This window comes from Oncorhynchus masou, unplaced genomic scaffold (genome assembly GCF_036934945.1).
Source record: "Oncorhynchus masou masou isolate Uvic2021 unplaced genomic scaffold, UVic_Omas_1.1 unplaced_scaffold_1060, whole genome shotgun sequence".
In the NCBI taxonomy this organism is placed as follows: domain Eukaryota; kingdom Metazoa; phylum Chordata; class Actinopteri; order Salmoniformes; family Salmonidae; genus Oncorhynchus; species Oncorhynchus masou.
In genome coordinates, this window is record NW_027000307.1 from 73,713 (window position 1) to 89,441 (window position 15,729).

The 15,729-nt window shown below is 49.4% G+C and overlaps 2 protein-coding genes across 3 annotated transcripts in view; one reads left to right on the plus strand and one right to left on the minus strand.

Moving 5' to 3' along the window:
- Window positions 1–15,729, minus strand: part of LOC135528937 (transmembrane protein 237A-like) — a 139,553-nt gene that overhangs the window by 65,176 nt on the left and 58,648 nt on the right. The window lies entirely within an intron of this gene.
- The window catches only part of LOC135528936 (ras-associated and pleckstrin homology domains-containing protein 1-like), a 73,717-nt gene that overhangs the window by 53,657 nt on the left and 4,331 nt on the right, over window positions 1–15,729 (plus strand). For both annotated transcript variants that reach the window (XM_064957928.1, XM_064957929.1), the window contains 2 exons: window positions 14,927–15,047; window positions 15,570–15,703. In XM_064957928.1, the coding sequence (XP_064814000.1) occupies window positions 14,927–15,047; window positions 15,570–15,703 (255 nt within the window). The remainder of the gene's footprint in view (window positions 1–14,926; window positions 15,048–15,569; window positions 15,704–15,729) is intronic.

Consider the following 15,729-nt stretch of genomic DNA (forward strand, 5'->3'; position numbering starts at 1 on the left):
CACCTGACCGGCTGATGGATACACCTGACCGGCTAATCAATACACCTGACAGGCTGATGAATACACCTGACCGGCTAATGAATACACCTGACCGGCTAATGAATACACCTGACCGGCTAATGAATACACCTGACCGGCTAATGAATACACCTGACCGGCTAATCAATACACCTGACCGGCTGATGAATACACCTGACCGGCTAATGAATACACCTGACCGGCTAATGAATACACCTGACCGCTAATGAATACACCTGACCGGCTAATGAATACACCTGACCGGCTAATGAATACACCTGACCGGCTAATGAATACACCTGACCGGCTAATGGATACATCTGACAGGCTGACCGGCTAATGAATACACCTGACCGGCTAATGAATACACCTGACCGGCTGATGAATACACCTGACCGGCTAATGAATACACCTGACCGGCTAATGAATACACCTGACCGGCTAATGAATACACCTGACCGGCTAATCAATACACCTGACCACCTGACCGGCTGATGAATACACCTGACCGGCTAATGAATACACCTGACCGGCTAATGAATACACCTGACCGGCTAATGAATACACCTGACCGGCTAATGAATACACCTGACCGGCTAATGAATACACCTGACCGGCTAATGAATACACCTGACCACCTGACCGGCTGATGAATACACCTGACCGGCTGATGAATACACATGACCGACTAATGAATACACCTGACCGGCTAATGAATACACCTGACCGGCTAATGAATACACCCGACCTGCTAATGAATACACCCGACCTAATGACCACCTGACCGGCTAATGAATACACCTGACCGGCTAATGAATACACCTGACCGGCTAATGAATACACCTGACCACCTGACCGGCTGATGAATACACCTGACCGGCTAATGAATACACCTGACCGGCTAATGAATACACCTGACCGGCTAATGAATACACCTGACCGGCTAATGAATACACCTGACCGGCTAATCAATACACCTGACCACCTGACCTGCTGATGAATACACCTGACCGGCTAATGAATACACCTGACCGGCTAATGAATACACCTGACCGGCTAATCAATACACCTGACCGGCTAATGAATACACCTGACCACCTGATGGATACACCTGACCGGCTAATCAATACACCTGACAGGCTGATGAATACACCTGACCGGCTAATGAATACACCTGACCGGCTAATGAATACACCTGACCGGCTGATGAATACACCTGACCGGCTGATGAATACACCTGACCGGCGAATGAATACACCTGACCGGCTAATGGATACATCTGACCGGCTGACCGGCTAATGAATACACCTGACCGGCTAATGAATACACCTGACCGGCTGATGAATACACCTGACCGGCTAATGAATACACCTGACCGGCTAATGAATACACCTGACCGGCTAATGAATACACCTGACCGGCTAATGAATACACTTGACCGGCAAATCAATACACCTGACCGGCTAATGAATACACCTGACCGGCTAATGAATACACCTGACCGGCTAATGAATACACCTGACCGGCTAATGAATACACCTGACCGGCTAATGAATACACCTGACCGGCTAATGAATACACTTGACCGGCAATCAATACACCTGACCGGCTAATGAATACACCTGACCGGCTAATCAATACACCTGACCGGCTAATGGATACATCTGACCGGCTGACCGGCTAATGAATACACACCTGACCGGCTAATGAATACACCTGACCGGCTAATCAATACACCTGACCGGCTAATGGATACATCTGACCGGATGACCGGCTGAAATGAATACACCTGACCGGCTAATGAATACACCTGACCGGCTGATGAATACACCTGACCGGCTGATGAATACACCTGACCGGCTAATGAATACACCTGACCGGCTAATGAATACACCTGACCGGCTAATGAATACACCTGACCGGCTAATGAATACACCTGACCGGCTAATGAATACACCTGACCGGCTGATGAATACACCTGACCGGCTAATGAATACACCTGACCGGCTAATGAATACACTTGACCGGCTAATCAATACACCTGACCGGCTAATGAATACACCTGACCACCTGACCGGCTGATGGATACACCTGACCGGCTAATCAATACACCTGACAGGCTGATGAATACACCTGACCGGCTAATGAATACACCTGACCGGCTAATGAATACACCTGACCGGCTAATCAATACACCTGACCACCTGACCGGCTGATGAATACACCTGACCGGCTAATGAATACACCTGACCGGCTAATGAATACACCTGACCGGCTGACCGGCAAATGAATACACCTGACCGGCTAATGAATAAACCTGACCGGCTGATGAATACACCTGACCGGCTAATGAATACACCTGACCGGCTAATGAATACACCTGACCGGCTAATGAATACACCTGACCGGCTAATGAATACACCTGACCGGCTAATCAATACACCTGACCACCTGACCGGCTGATGAATACACCTGACCGGCTAATGAATACACCTGACCAGCTAATGAATACACTTGACCGGCTAATCAATACACCTGACCGGCTAATGAATACACCTGACCACCTGACCGGCTGATGGATACACCTGACCGGCTAATCAATACACCTGACCGGCTAATGAATACACCTGACCACCTGATGGATACACCTGACCGGCTAATCAATACACCTGACAGGCTGATGAATACACCTGACCGGCTAATGAATACACCTGACCGGCTAATGAATACACCTGACCGGCTGATGAATACACCTGACCGGCTAATGAATACACCTGACCGGCTAATGGATTCACCTGACCGGCTAATGGATACATCTGACAGGCTGACCGGCTAATGAATACACCTGACCGGCTAATGAATACACCTGACCGGCTAATGAATACACCTGACCGGCTGATGAATACACCTGACCGGCTAATGAATACACCTGACCGGCTAATGAATACACCTGACCGGCTAATGAATACACCTGACCGGCTAATCAATACACCTGACCGGCTAATCAATACACCTGACCGGCTAATGAATACACCTGACCGGCTAATGAATACACCTGACCGGCTAATGAATACACCTGACCGGCTAATGAATACACCTGACCGGCTAATGAATACACCTGACCGGCTAATCAATACACCTGACCGGCTACCGGCTATGAATACACCTGACCGGCTAATGGATACACTGACCGGCTGACCGCTGAACACACCTGACCGGCTAATGAATACACCTGACCGGCTAATCAATACACCTGACCGGCTAATGGATACATCTGACCGATGACCGGCTAATGAATACACCTGACCGGCTAATGAATACACCTGACCGGCTGATGAATACACCTGACCGGCTAATGAATACACCTGACCGGCTGATGAATACACCTGACCGGCTAATGAATACACCTGACCGGCTGATGAATACACCTGACCGGCTAATGAATACACCTGACCGGCTAATCAATACACCTGACCACCTGACCGGCTGATGAATACACCTGACCGGCTAATGAATACACCTGACCGGCTAATGAATACACTTGACCGGCTAATCAATACACCTGACCGGCTAATGAATACACCTGACCACCTGACCGGCTGATGGATACACCTGACCGGCTAATCAATACACCTGACAGGCTGATGAATACACCTGACCGGCTAATGAATACACCTGACCGGCTAATGAATACACCTGACCGGCTAATCAATACACCTGACCACCTGACCGGCTGATGAATACACCTGACCGGCTAATGAATACACCTGACCGGCTAATGAATACACCTGACCGGCTGACCGGCAAATGAATACACCTGACCGGCTAATGAATAAACCTGACCGGCTGATGAATACACCTGACCGGCTAATGAATACACCTGACCGGCTAATGAATACACCTGACCGGCTAATGAATACACCTGACCGGCTAATGAATACACCTGACCGGCTAATCAATACACCTGACCACCTGACCGGCTGATGAATACACCTGACCGGCTAATGAATACACCTGACCAGCTAATGAATACACTTGACCGGCTAATCAATACACCTGACCGGCTAATGAATACACCTGACCACCTGACCGGCTGATGGATACACCTGACCGGCTAATCAATACACCTGACAGGCTGATGAATACACCTGACCGGCTAATGAATACACCTGACCGGCTAATGAATACACCTGACCGGCTAATCAATACACCTGACCGGCTGATGAATACACCTGACCGGCTAATGAATACACCTGACCGGCTAATGAATACACCTGACCGGCTAATGAATACACCTGACCGGCTAATGAATACACCTGACCGGCTAATGAATACACCTGACCGGCTAATGGATACATCTGACAGGCTGACCACCTGACCGGCTAATGAATACACCTGACCGGCTAATGAATACACCTGACCGGCTAATCAATACACCTGACCGGCTAATGTATACATCTGACCGGCTGACCGGCTAATGAATACACCTGACCGGCTAATGAATACACCTGACCACCTGACCGGCTGATGAATACACCTGACCGGCTAATGAATACACCTGACCGGCTAATGAATACACCTGACCGGCTAATGAATACACCTGACCGGCTAATGAATACACCTGACCGGCTAATGAATACACCTGACCAGCTAATCAATACACCTGACCACCTGACCGGCTGATGAATACACCTGACCGGCTAATGAATACACCTGACCGGCTAATGAATACACCTGACCGGCTAATGAATACACCTGACCGGCTAATCAATACACCTGACCACCTGACCGGCTGATGAATACACCTGACCGGCTAATGAATACACCTGACCGGCTAATGAATACACTTGACCGGCTAATCAATACACCTGACCACCTGACCGGCTGATGGATACACCTGACCGGCTAATCAATACACCTGACAGGCTGATGAATACACCTGACCGGCTAATGAATACACCTGACCGGCTAATGAATACACCTGACCGGCTAATGAATACACCTGACCGGCTAATGAATACACCTGACCGGCTAATGAATACACCTGACCGGCTAATGAATACACCTGACCGGCTAATGGATACATCTGACCGGCTGACCGGCTAATGAATACACCTGACCGGCTAATGAATACACCTGACCGGCTGATGAATACACCTGACCGGCTAATGAATACACCTGACCGGCTAATGAATACACCTGACCGGCTAATGAATACACCTGACCGCTAATCAATACACCTGACCACCTGACCGGCTGATGAATACACCTGACCGGCTAATGAATACACCTGACCGGCTAATGAATACACCTGACCGGCTGATGAATACACCTGACCGGCTGATGAATACACCTGACCGGCTAATGAATACACCTGACCGGCTAATGAATACACCTGACCACCTGACCGGCTGATGAATACACCTGACCGGCTGATGAATACACATGACCGACTAATCCATACACCTGACCGGCTAATGAATACACCTGACCGGCAAATGAATACACCCGACCTGCTAATGAATACACCCGACCGGCTAATGGATACACCTGACCGGCTAATGAATACACCTGACCGGCTAATGAATACACCTGACCGGCTAATCAATACACCTGACCACCTGACCGGCTGATGAATACACCTGACCGGCTAATGAATACACCTGACCGGCTAATGAATACACCTGACCGGCTAATCAATACACCTGACCGGCTAATCAATACACCTGACCACCTGACCGGCTGATGAATACACCTGACCGGCTAATGAATACACCTGACCGGCTAATGAATACACTTGACCGGCTAATCAATACACCTGACCGGCTAATGAATACACCTGACCACCTGATGGATACACCTGACTGGCTAATCAATACACCTGACAGGCTGATGAATACACCTGACCGGCTAATGAATACACCTGACTGGCTAATGAATACACCTGACCGGCTAATCAATACACCTGACCACCTGACCGGCTGATGAATACACCTGACCGGCTAATGAATACACCTGACCGCTAATGAATACACCTGACCGGCTAATGAATACACCTGACCGGCTAATGAATACACCTGACCGCTAATGGATACATCTGACCGGCTGACCGGCTAATGAATACACCTGACCGGCTAATGAATACACTGACCGGCTAATGAATACACCTGACCGGCTAATGAATACACCTGACCGGCTAATGAATACACCTGACCGGCTAATGAATACACCTGACCGGCTAATCAATACACCTGACCACCTGACCGGCTGATGAATACACCTGACCGGCTAATGAATACACCTGACCGGCTAATGAATACACCTGACCGCTAATGGATACATCTGACCGGCTGACCGGCTAATGAATACACCTGACCGGCTAATGAATACACCTGACCGGCTGATGAATACACCTGACCGGCTAATGAATACACCTGACCGGCTAATGAATACACCTGACCGGCTAATGCTAATGAATACACCCGACCGGCTAATGTAATACACCTGACCGGCTAATGGATACACCTGACCGGCTAATGAATACACCTGACCGGCTAATGAATACACCTGACCGGCTAATGAATACACCTGACCGGCTAATGAATACACCTGACCACCTGACCGGCTGATGAATACACCTGACCGGCTAATGAATACACCTGACCGGCTAATAGATACACCTGACCGGCTAATAGATACACCTGACCGGCTAATCGATACACCTAACCGGCTAATGAATACACCTGACCGGCTAATGAATACACCTGACCGGCTAATGAATACACATGCCCGGCTAATGAATACACCTGACCACCTGACCGGCTAATGAATACACCTGACCGGCTAATGAATACACCTGACCACCTGACCGGCTAATGAATACATCTGACTAGCTAATCAATACACCTGACCGGCTGATGAATACACCTGACCGGCTGATGAATACACCTGACCGGCTGATGAATACACCTGACCACCTGACCGGCTGATGAATACACACCTGACCGGCTAATGAATACACCTGACCGGCTAATGAATACACCTGACCGGCTGATGAATACACCTGACCGGCTGATGAATACACCTGACCGGCTGATGAATACACCTGACCGGCTAATGAATACACCTGACCACCTGACCGAATGAATACACCTGACCGACCGCTGATGAATACACCTGACCGGCTGATGAATACACCTGACCGGCTAATGAATACACCTGACCGGCTAATGAATACACCTGACCGGCTAATGAATACACCTGACCGGCTAATGAATACACCTGACCGGCTGATGAATACACCTGACCGGCTGATGAATACACCTGACCGGCTAATTAATACACCTGACCGGCTAATGAATACACCTGACCGGCTAATGAATACACCTGACCGGCTGATGAATACACCTGACCGCTAATGAATACACCTGACCGCTAATGAATACACCTGACCGGCTGATGAATACACCTGACCGGCTAATGAATACACCTGACCGGCTAATGAATACACCTGACCGGCTAATCAATACACCTGACCACCTGACCGGCTGATGAATACACCTGACCGGCTGATGAATACACCTGACCGGCTAATGAATACACCTGACCGGCTAATGAATACACCTGACCGGCTAATGAATACACCTGACCGGCTAATGGATACATCTGACCGGCTGACCGGCTAATGAATACACCTGACCGGCTAATGAATACACCTGACCGGCTAATGAATACACCTGACCGGCTAATGAATACACCTGACCGGCTAATGGATACATCTGACCGCTAATGAATACACCTGACCGGCTAATCAATACACCTGACCACCTGACCGGCTGATGAATACACCTGACCGGCTAATGAATACACCTGACCGCTAATGAATACACCTGACCGGCTAATGGATACATCTGACCGCTGACCGGCTAATGAATACACCTGACCGGCTAATGAATACACCTGACCGGCTGATGAATACACCTGACCGGCTAATGAATACACCTGACCGGCTAATGAATACACCTGACCGGCTAATGAATACACCTGACCGCTAATGGATACACCTGACCGGCTAATGGATACACCTGACCGGCTAATGAATACACCTGACCGGCTAATGAATACACCTGACCGGCTAATGAATACACCTGACCACCTGACCGGCTGATGAATACACCTGACCGGCTAATGAATACACCTGACCGGCTAATAGATACACCTGACCGGCTAATCGATACACCTGACCGGCTAATCGATACACCTGACCGGCTAATGAATACACCTGACCGGCTAATGAATACACCTGACCGGCTAATGAATACACATGCCCTGGCTAATGAATACACCTGACCGGATGAATACACCTGAATGAATACACCTGACCGGCTAATGAATACACCTGACCACCTGACCGGCTAATGAATACATCTGACTAGCTAATCAATACACCTGACCGGCTGATGAATACACCTGACCGGCTGATGAATACACCTGACCGGCTGATGAATACACCTGACCACCTGACCGGCTGATGAATACACCTGACCGGAATACTGATGAATACACCTGACCGGCTAATGAATACACCTGACCGGCTGATGAATACACCTGACCGGCTGATGAATACACCTGACCGCTATGAATACACCTGACCGGCTAATCAATACACCTGACCACCTGACCGCTAATGAATACACCTGACCGGCTGATGAATACACCTGACCGGCTGATGAATACACCTGACCGACTAATGAATACACCTGACCGGCTAATGAATACACCTGACCGGCTAATGAATACACCTGACCGGCTGATGAATACACCTGACCGGCTGATGAATACACCTGACCGACTAATCAATACACCTGACCGGCTAATGAATACACCTGACCGGCTAATGAATACACCCGACCTGCTAATGAATACACCTGACCGGCTAATGAATACACCTGACCGGCTGATGAATACACCTGACCGGCTGATGAATACACCTGACCGGCTGATGAATACACCTGACCGGCTGATGAATACACCTGACCGGCTGATGAATACACCTGACCGGCTAATGAATACACCTGACCGGCTGATGAATACACCTGACCGGCTAATGAATACACCTGACCGGCTAATCAATACACCTGACCACCTGACCGGCTGATGAATACACCTGACCGGCTGATGAATACACCTGACCGGCTAATGAATACACCTGACCACCTGACCGGCTGATGAATACACCTGACCGGCTGATGAATACACCTGACCGACTAATGAATACACCTGACCGGCTAATGAATACACCTGACCGGCTAATGAATACACCTGACCGGCTAATCAATACACCTGACCACCTGACCGGCTGATGAATACACCTGACCGGCTGATGAATACACCTGACCGGCTGATGAATACACCTGACCGGCTAATGAATACACCTGACCGGCTAATGAATACACCTGACCACCTGACCGGCTGATGAATACACCTGACCGGCTGATGAATACACCTGACCGACTAATGAATACACCTGACCGGCTAATGAATACACCTGACCGGCTGATGAATACACCTGACCGGCTGATGAATACACCTGACCGGCTAATGAATACACCTGACCGGCTAATGAATACACCTGACCGGCTAATGAATACACCTGACCGGCTAATGAATACACCTGACCGGCTGATGAATACACCTGACCGGCTAATGAATACACCTGACCGCTAATGAATACACCTGACCACCTGACCGGCTGATGAATACACCTGACCGGCTGATGAATACACATGACCGGCTAATCAATACACCTGACCGGCTAATGAATACACCTGACCGGCTAATGAATACACCCGACCGCTAATGAATACACCTGACCGGCTAATGAATACACCTGACCGGCTAATGGATACACCTGACCGGCTAATGAATACACCTGACCGGCTAATGAATACACCTGACCGGCTAATGAATACACCTGACCAGCTGATGAATACACCTGACCGGCTAATGAATACACCTGACCGGCTAATGAATACACCTGACCACCTGACCGGCTGATGAATACACCTGACCGGCTGATGAATACACCTGACCGACTAATCAATATACCTGACCGGCTAATGAATACACCTGACCGGCTAATGAATACACCTGACCGCTAATGAATACACCCGACCTGCTAATGAATACACCCGACCTGCTAATGAATACACCTGACCGGCTAATATACACCTGACCGGCTAATGAATACACCTGACCGGCTAATGAATACACCTGACCGGCTAATGAATACACCTGACCGCTAATGAATACACCTGACCATCTGACCGCTGATGAATACACCTGACCGGCTAATGAATACACCTGACCGGCTAATGATACACCTGACCGGCTAATAGATACACCTGACCGGCTAATCGATACACCTGACCGGCTAATGGATACACCTGACCGGCTAATGAATACACCTGACCGGCTAATGAATACACCTGACCGGCTAATGAATACACCTGACCACCTGACCGGCTAATGAATACACCTGACCGGCTAATGAATACACCTGACCAGCTAATGAATACATCTGACTAGCTAATCAATACACCTGACCGGCTGATGAATACACCTGACCGGCTGATGAATACACCTGACCGGCTGATGAATACACCTGACCACCTGACCGGCTGATGAATACACCTGACCGGCTGATGAATACACCTGACCGACTAATGAATACACCTGACCGGCTGATGAATACACCTGACCGGCTGATGAATACACCTGACCGGCTGATGAATACACCTGACCGCTAATCAATACACCTGACCACCTGACCGGCTAATGAATACACCTGACCGGCTGATGAATACACCTGACCGGCTGATGAATACACCTGACCGACTAATGAATACACCTGACCGGCTAATGAATACACCTGACCGGCTAATGAATACACCTGACCGGCTAATGAATACACCTGACCGGCTGATGAATACACCTGACCGGCTGATGAATACACATGACCGACTAATCAATACACCTGACCGGCTAATGAATACACCTGACCGGCTAATCAATACACCTGACCGGCTGATGAATACACCTGACCGGCTAATGAATACACCTGACCGGCTGATGAATACACCTGACCGGCTAATGAATACACCTGACTGGCTAATGAATACACCTGACCGCTAATCAATACACCTGACCACCTGACCGGCTGATCAATACACCTGACAGGCTGATGAATACACCTGACCGGCTAATGAATACACCTGACCGGCTAATCAATACACCTGACCGGCTAATGAATACACCTGACCGGCTAATGGATACATCTGACCGGCTGACCGGGCTAATGAATACACCTGACCGCTAATGAATACATCTGACCGGCTAATGAATACACCTGACCGGCTAATGAATACACCTGACCGGCTAATGAATACACCTGACCGGCTAATGAATACACCTGACCGGCTAATCAATACACCTGACCACCTGACCGGCTGATGAATACACCTGACCGGCTAATGAATACACCTGACCGGCTAATGGATTCACCTGACCGGCTAATGGATACATCTGACAGGCTGACCGGCTAATGAATACACCTGACCGGCTAATGAATACACCTGACCGGCTGATGAATACACCTGACCGGCTAATGAATACACCTGACCGGCTAATGAATACACCCGACCTGCTAATGAATACACCTGACCGGCTAATGGATACACCTGACCGGCTAATGAATACACCTGACCGGCTAATGAATACACCTGACCGGCTAATGAATACACCTGACCATCTGACCGGCTGATGAATACACCTGACCGGCTAATGAATACACCTGACCGGCTAATAGATACACCTGACCGGCTAATATATACACCTGACCGCTAATCACCTGAATACACCTAACCGGCTAATGAATACACCTGACCGGCTGATGAATACACCTGACCGGCTAATGAATACACCTGACCGGCTAATGAATACACCTGACCGGCTAATGAATACACCTGACCGGCTAATGAATACACCTGACCACCTGACCGGCTAATGAATACATCTGACTAGCTAATCAATACACCTGACCGGCTGATGAATACACCTGACCGGCTGATGAATACACCTGACCGGCTGATGAATACACCTGACCACCTGACCGGCTGATGAATACACCTGACCGGCTGATGAATACACCTGACCGGCTAATGAATACACCTGACCGGCTGATGAATACACCTGACCGGCTGATGAATACACCTGACCGGCTGATGAATACACCTGACCGGCTAATCAATACACCTGACCACCTGACCGGCTAATGAATACACCTGACCGGCTGATGAATACACCTGACCGGCTGATGAATACACCTGACCGACTAATGAATACACCAGACCGGACCGGCTAATGAATACACCTGACCGGCTAATGAATACACCTGACCGGCTGATGAATACACCTGACCGGCTGATGAATACACATGACCGACTAATCAATACACCTGACCGCTAATGAATACACCTGACCGGCTAATGAATACACCTGACCTGCTAATGAATACACCCGACCGGCTAATGAATACACCCGACCGGCTAATGAATACACCTGACCGGCTGATGAATACACCTGACCGGCTGATGAATACACCTGACCGGCTGATGAATACACCTGACCGGCTGATGAATACACCTGACCGGCTGATGAATACACCTGACCGGCTAATGAATACACCTGACCGGCTGATGAATACACCTGACCGGCTGATGAATACACCTGACCGGCTAATGAATACACCTGACCACCTGACCGGCTGATGAATACACCTGACCGGCTGATGAATACACCTGACCGGCTGATGAATACACCTGACCGGCTAATGAATACACCTGACCACCTGACCGGCTGATGAATACACCTGACCGGCTGATGAATACACCTGACCGACTAATGAATACACCTGACCGGCTAATGAATACACCTGACCGGCTAATGAATACACCTGACCGGCTAATCAATACACCTGACCACCTGACCGGCTGATGAATACACCTGACCGGCTGATGAATACACCTGACCGGCTGATGAATACACCTGACCACCTGATGAATACACCTGACCGGCTAATGGATACACCTGACCACCTGACCGGCTGATGAATACACCTGACCGGCTGATGAATACACCTGACCGACTAATGAATACACCTGACCGGCTAATGAATACACCTGACCGGCTGATGAATACACCTGACCGGCTAATGAATACACCTGACCGGCTAATGAATACACCTGACCGGCTAATGAATACACCTGACCGGCTAATGAATACACCTGACCGGCTAATGAATACACCTGACCGGCTGATGAATACACCTGACCGGCTAATGAATACACCTGACCGGCTAATGAATACACCTGACCACCTGACCGGCTGATGAATACACCTGACCGGCTGATGAATACACATGACCGACTAATCCATACACCTGACCGGCTAATGAATACACCTGACCGGCTAATGAATACACCCGACCTGCTAATGAATACACCTGACCGGCTAATGGATACACCTGACCGGCTAATGGATACACCTGACCGGCTAATGAATACACGTGACCGGCTAATGAATACACCTGACCGGCTAATGAATACACCTGACCGGCTGATGAATACACCTGACCGGCTAATGAATACACCTGACCGGCTAATGAATACACCTGACCACCTGACCGCTGATGAATACACCTGACCGGCTGATGAATACACATGACCGACTAATGAATACACCCGACCGGCTAATGAATACACCTGACCGGCTAATGGATACACCTGACCGGCTAATGAATACACCCGACCTGCTAATGAATACACCTGACCGGCTAATGGATACACCTGACCGGCTAATGGATACACCTGACCGGCTAATGAATACACGTGACCGGCTAATGAATACACCTGACCGGCTAATGAATACACCTGACCATCTGACCGGCTGATGAATACACCTGACCGGCTAATGAATACACCTGACCGGCTAATGGATACACCTGACTGGCTAATAGATACACCTGACCGGCTAATAGATACACCTGACCGGCTAATCGATACACCTGACCGGCTAATCGATACACCTGACCGGCTAATGAATACACCTGACCGGCTAATGAATACACCTGACCGGCTAATGAATACACCTGACCGGCTAATGAATACACCTGACCGGCTAATGAATACACCTGACCACCTGACCGGCTAATGAATACATCTGACTAGCTAATCAATACACCTGACCGGCTGATGAATACACCTGACCGGCTGATGAATACACCTGACCACCTGACCGGCTGATGAATACACCTGACCGGCTGATGAATACACCTGACCGGCTAATGAATACACCTGACCGGCTGATGAATACACCTGACCACCTGACCGGCTGATGAATACACCTGACCGGCTAATGAATACACCTGACCGGCTAATGAATACACCTGACCGGCTGATGAATACACCTGACCGGCTGATGAATACACCTGACCACCTGACCGGCTGATGAATACACCTGACCGGCTGATGAATACACCTGACCACCTGACCGGCTAATGAATACATCTGACTAGCTAATCAATACACCTGACCGGCTGATGAATACACCTGACCGGCTGATGAATACACCTGACCGGCTGATGAATACACCTGACCGGCTAATCAATACACCTGACCACCTGACCGGCTAATGAATACACCTGACCACCTGACCGGCTAATGAATACATCTGACTAGCTAATCAATACACCTGACCGGCTAATGAATACACCTGACCGGCTAATCAATACACCTGCCCGACTAATCAATACACCCATGTTGTCTGTTGACCTATGTGTCTCTGTCTCCAGTATGGGAAGACCCTGTATGTGAACTACCAGGAGGCTATGAAGAGGACTGAGGCAGCCTACGACTGGTCTTCTCTCTCTAGCTCCTCTATCAAGTCTGGATCCAGCTCCTCCAGCCTGCCTGGTGAGTGGTGGTGGACAGACACAACAACACACATATAGCAGGGCTGAGGTCGATTCTTATCTCAATTCAGTCATTTCAGGAAGTACAATTTCATGAATTTCAGTTTACTTCCTGAAATGACTGAATTGGAATTGATGAGACACTAACCTGGCAGCAGTTACCCACTGACTTAGCAGTATGTATAAGATTTCTACTTGCTCTAATTCTCATTCCTCTGTCTCCTCCCTCCTTCCCTCCTTCCCTACTCCTCTCCCCTCCCTTCCTTCTTCTCTCCTACCCCTCTCCCCCTCTTTCCTCTCTCCCTCTCCTCCCTCCTTCCCTCTCTCTCTCCCTACTCCTCTCCCCTCCCTTTCTCCCTCTCTTCTCCCTCCCTCCTACCTCTCCCTCCCTCCTACTTCTCCCTCCCTCCTACCTCTCCCTCCCTCCTACCTCTCCCTCCCCCTTTCCTCTCTCCCTCCCTCTTTCCTCTCTCCCTCCCCCCTCTTCAATCTCTCTCTCCCTCCCTCCTCTCTGTCCCTCCAGAGTCCCAGTCGACCCACTGCAGTAGTGATAGTGGTGTTGCTGTGTCAGAGAACAACCTGTCAGGCCACAGCCGATCTCAGAGCCAGGTCAGCTCCATCTTCTCCGAGGCCTGGAAGAGAGGCACCCAGGATGAGGTACCGCCTCCACCTGTACTGACAGC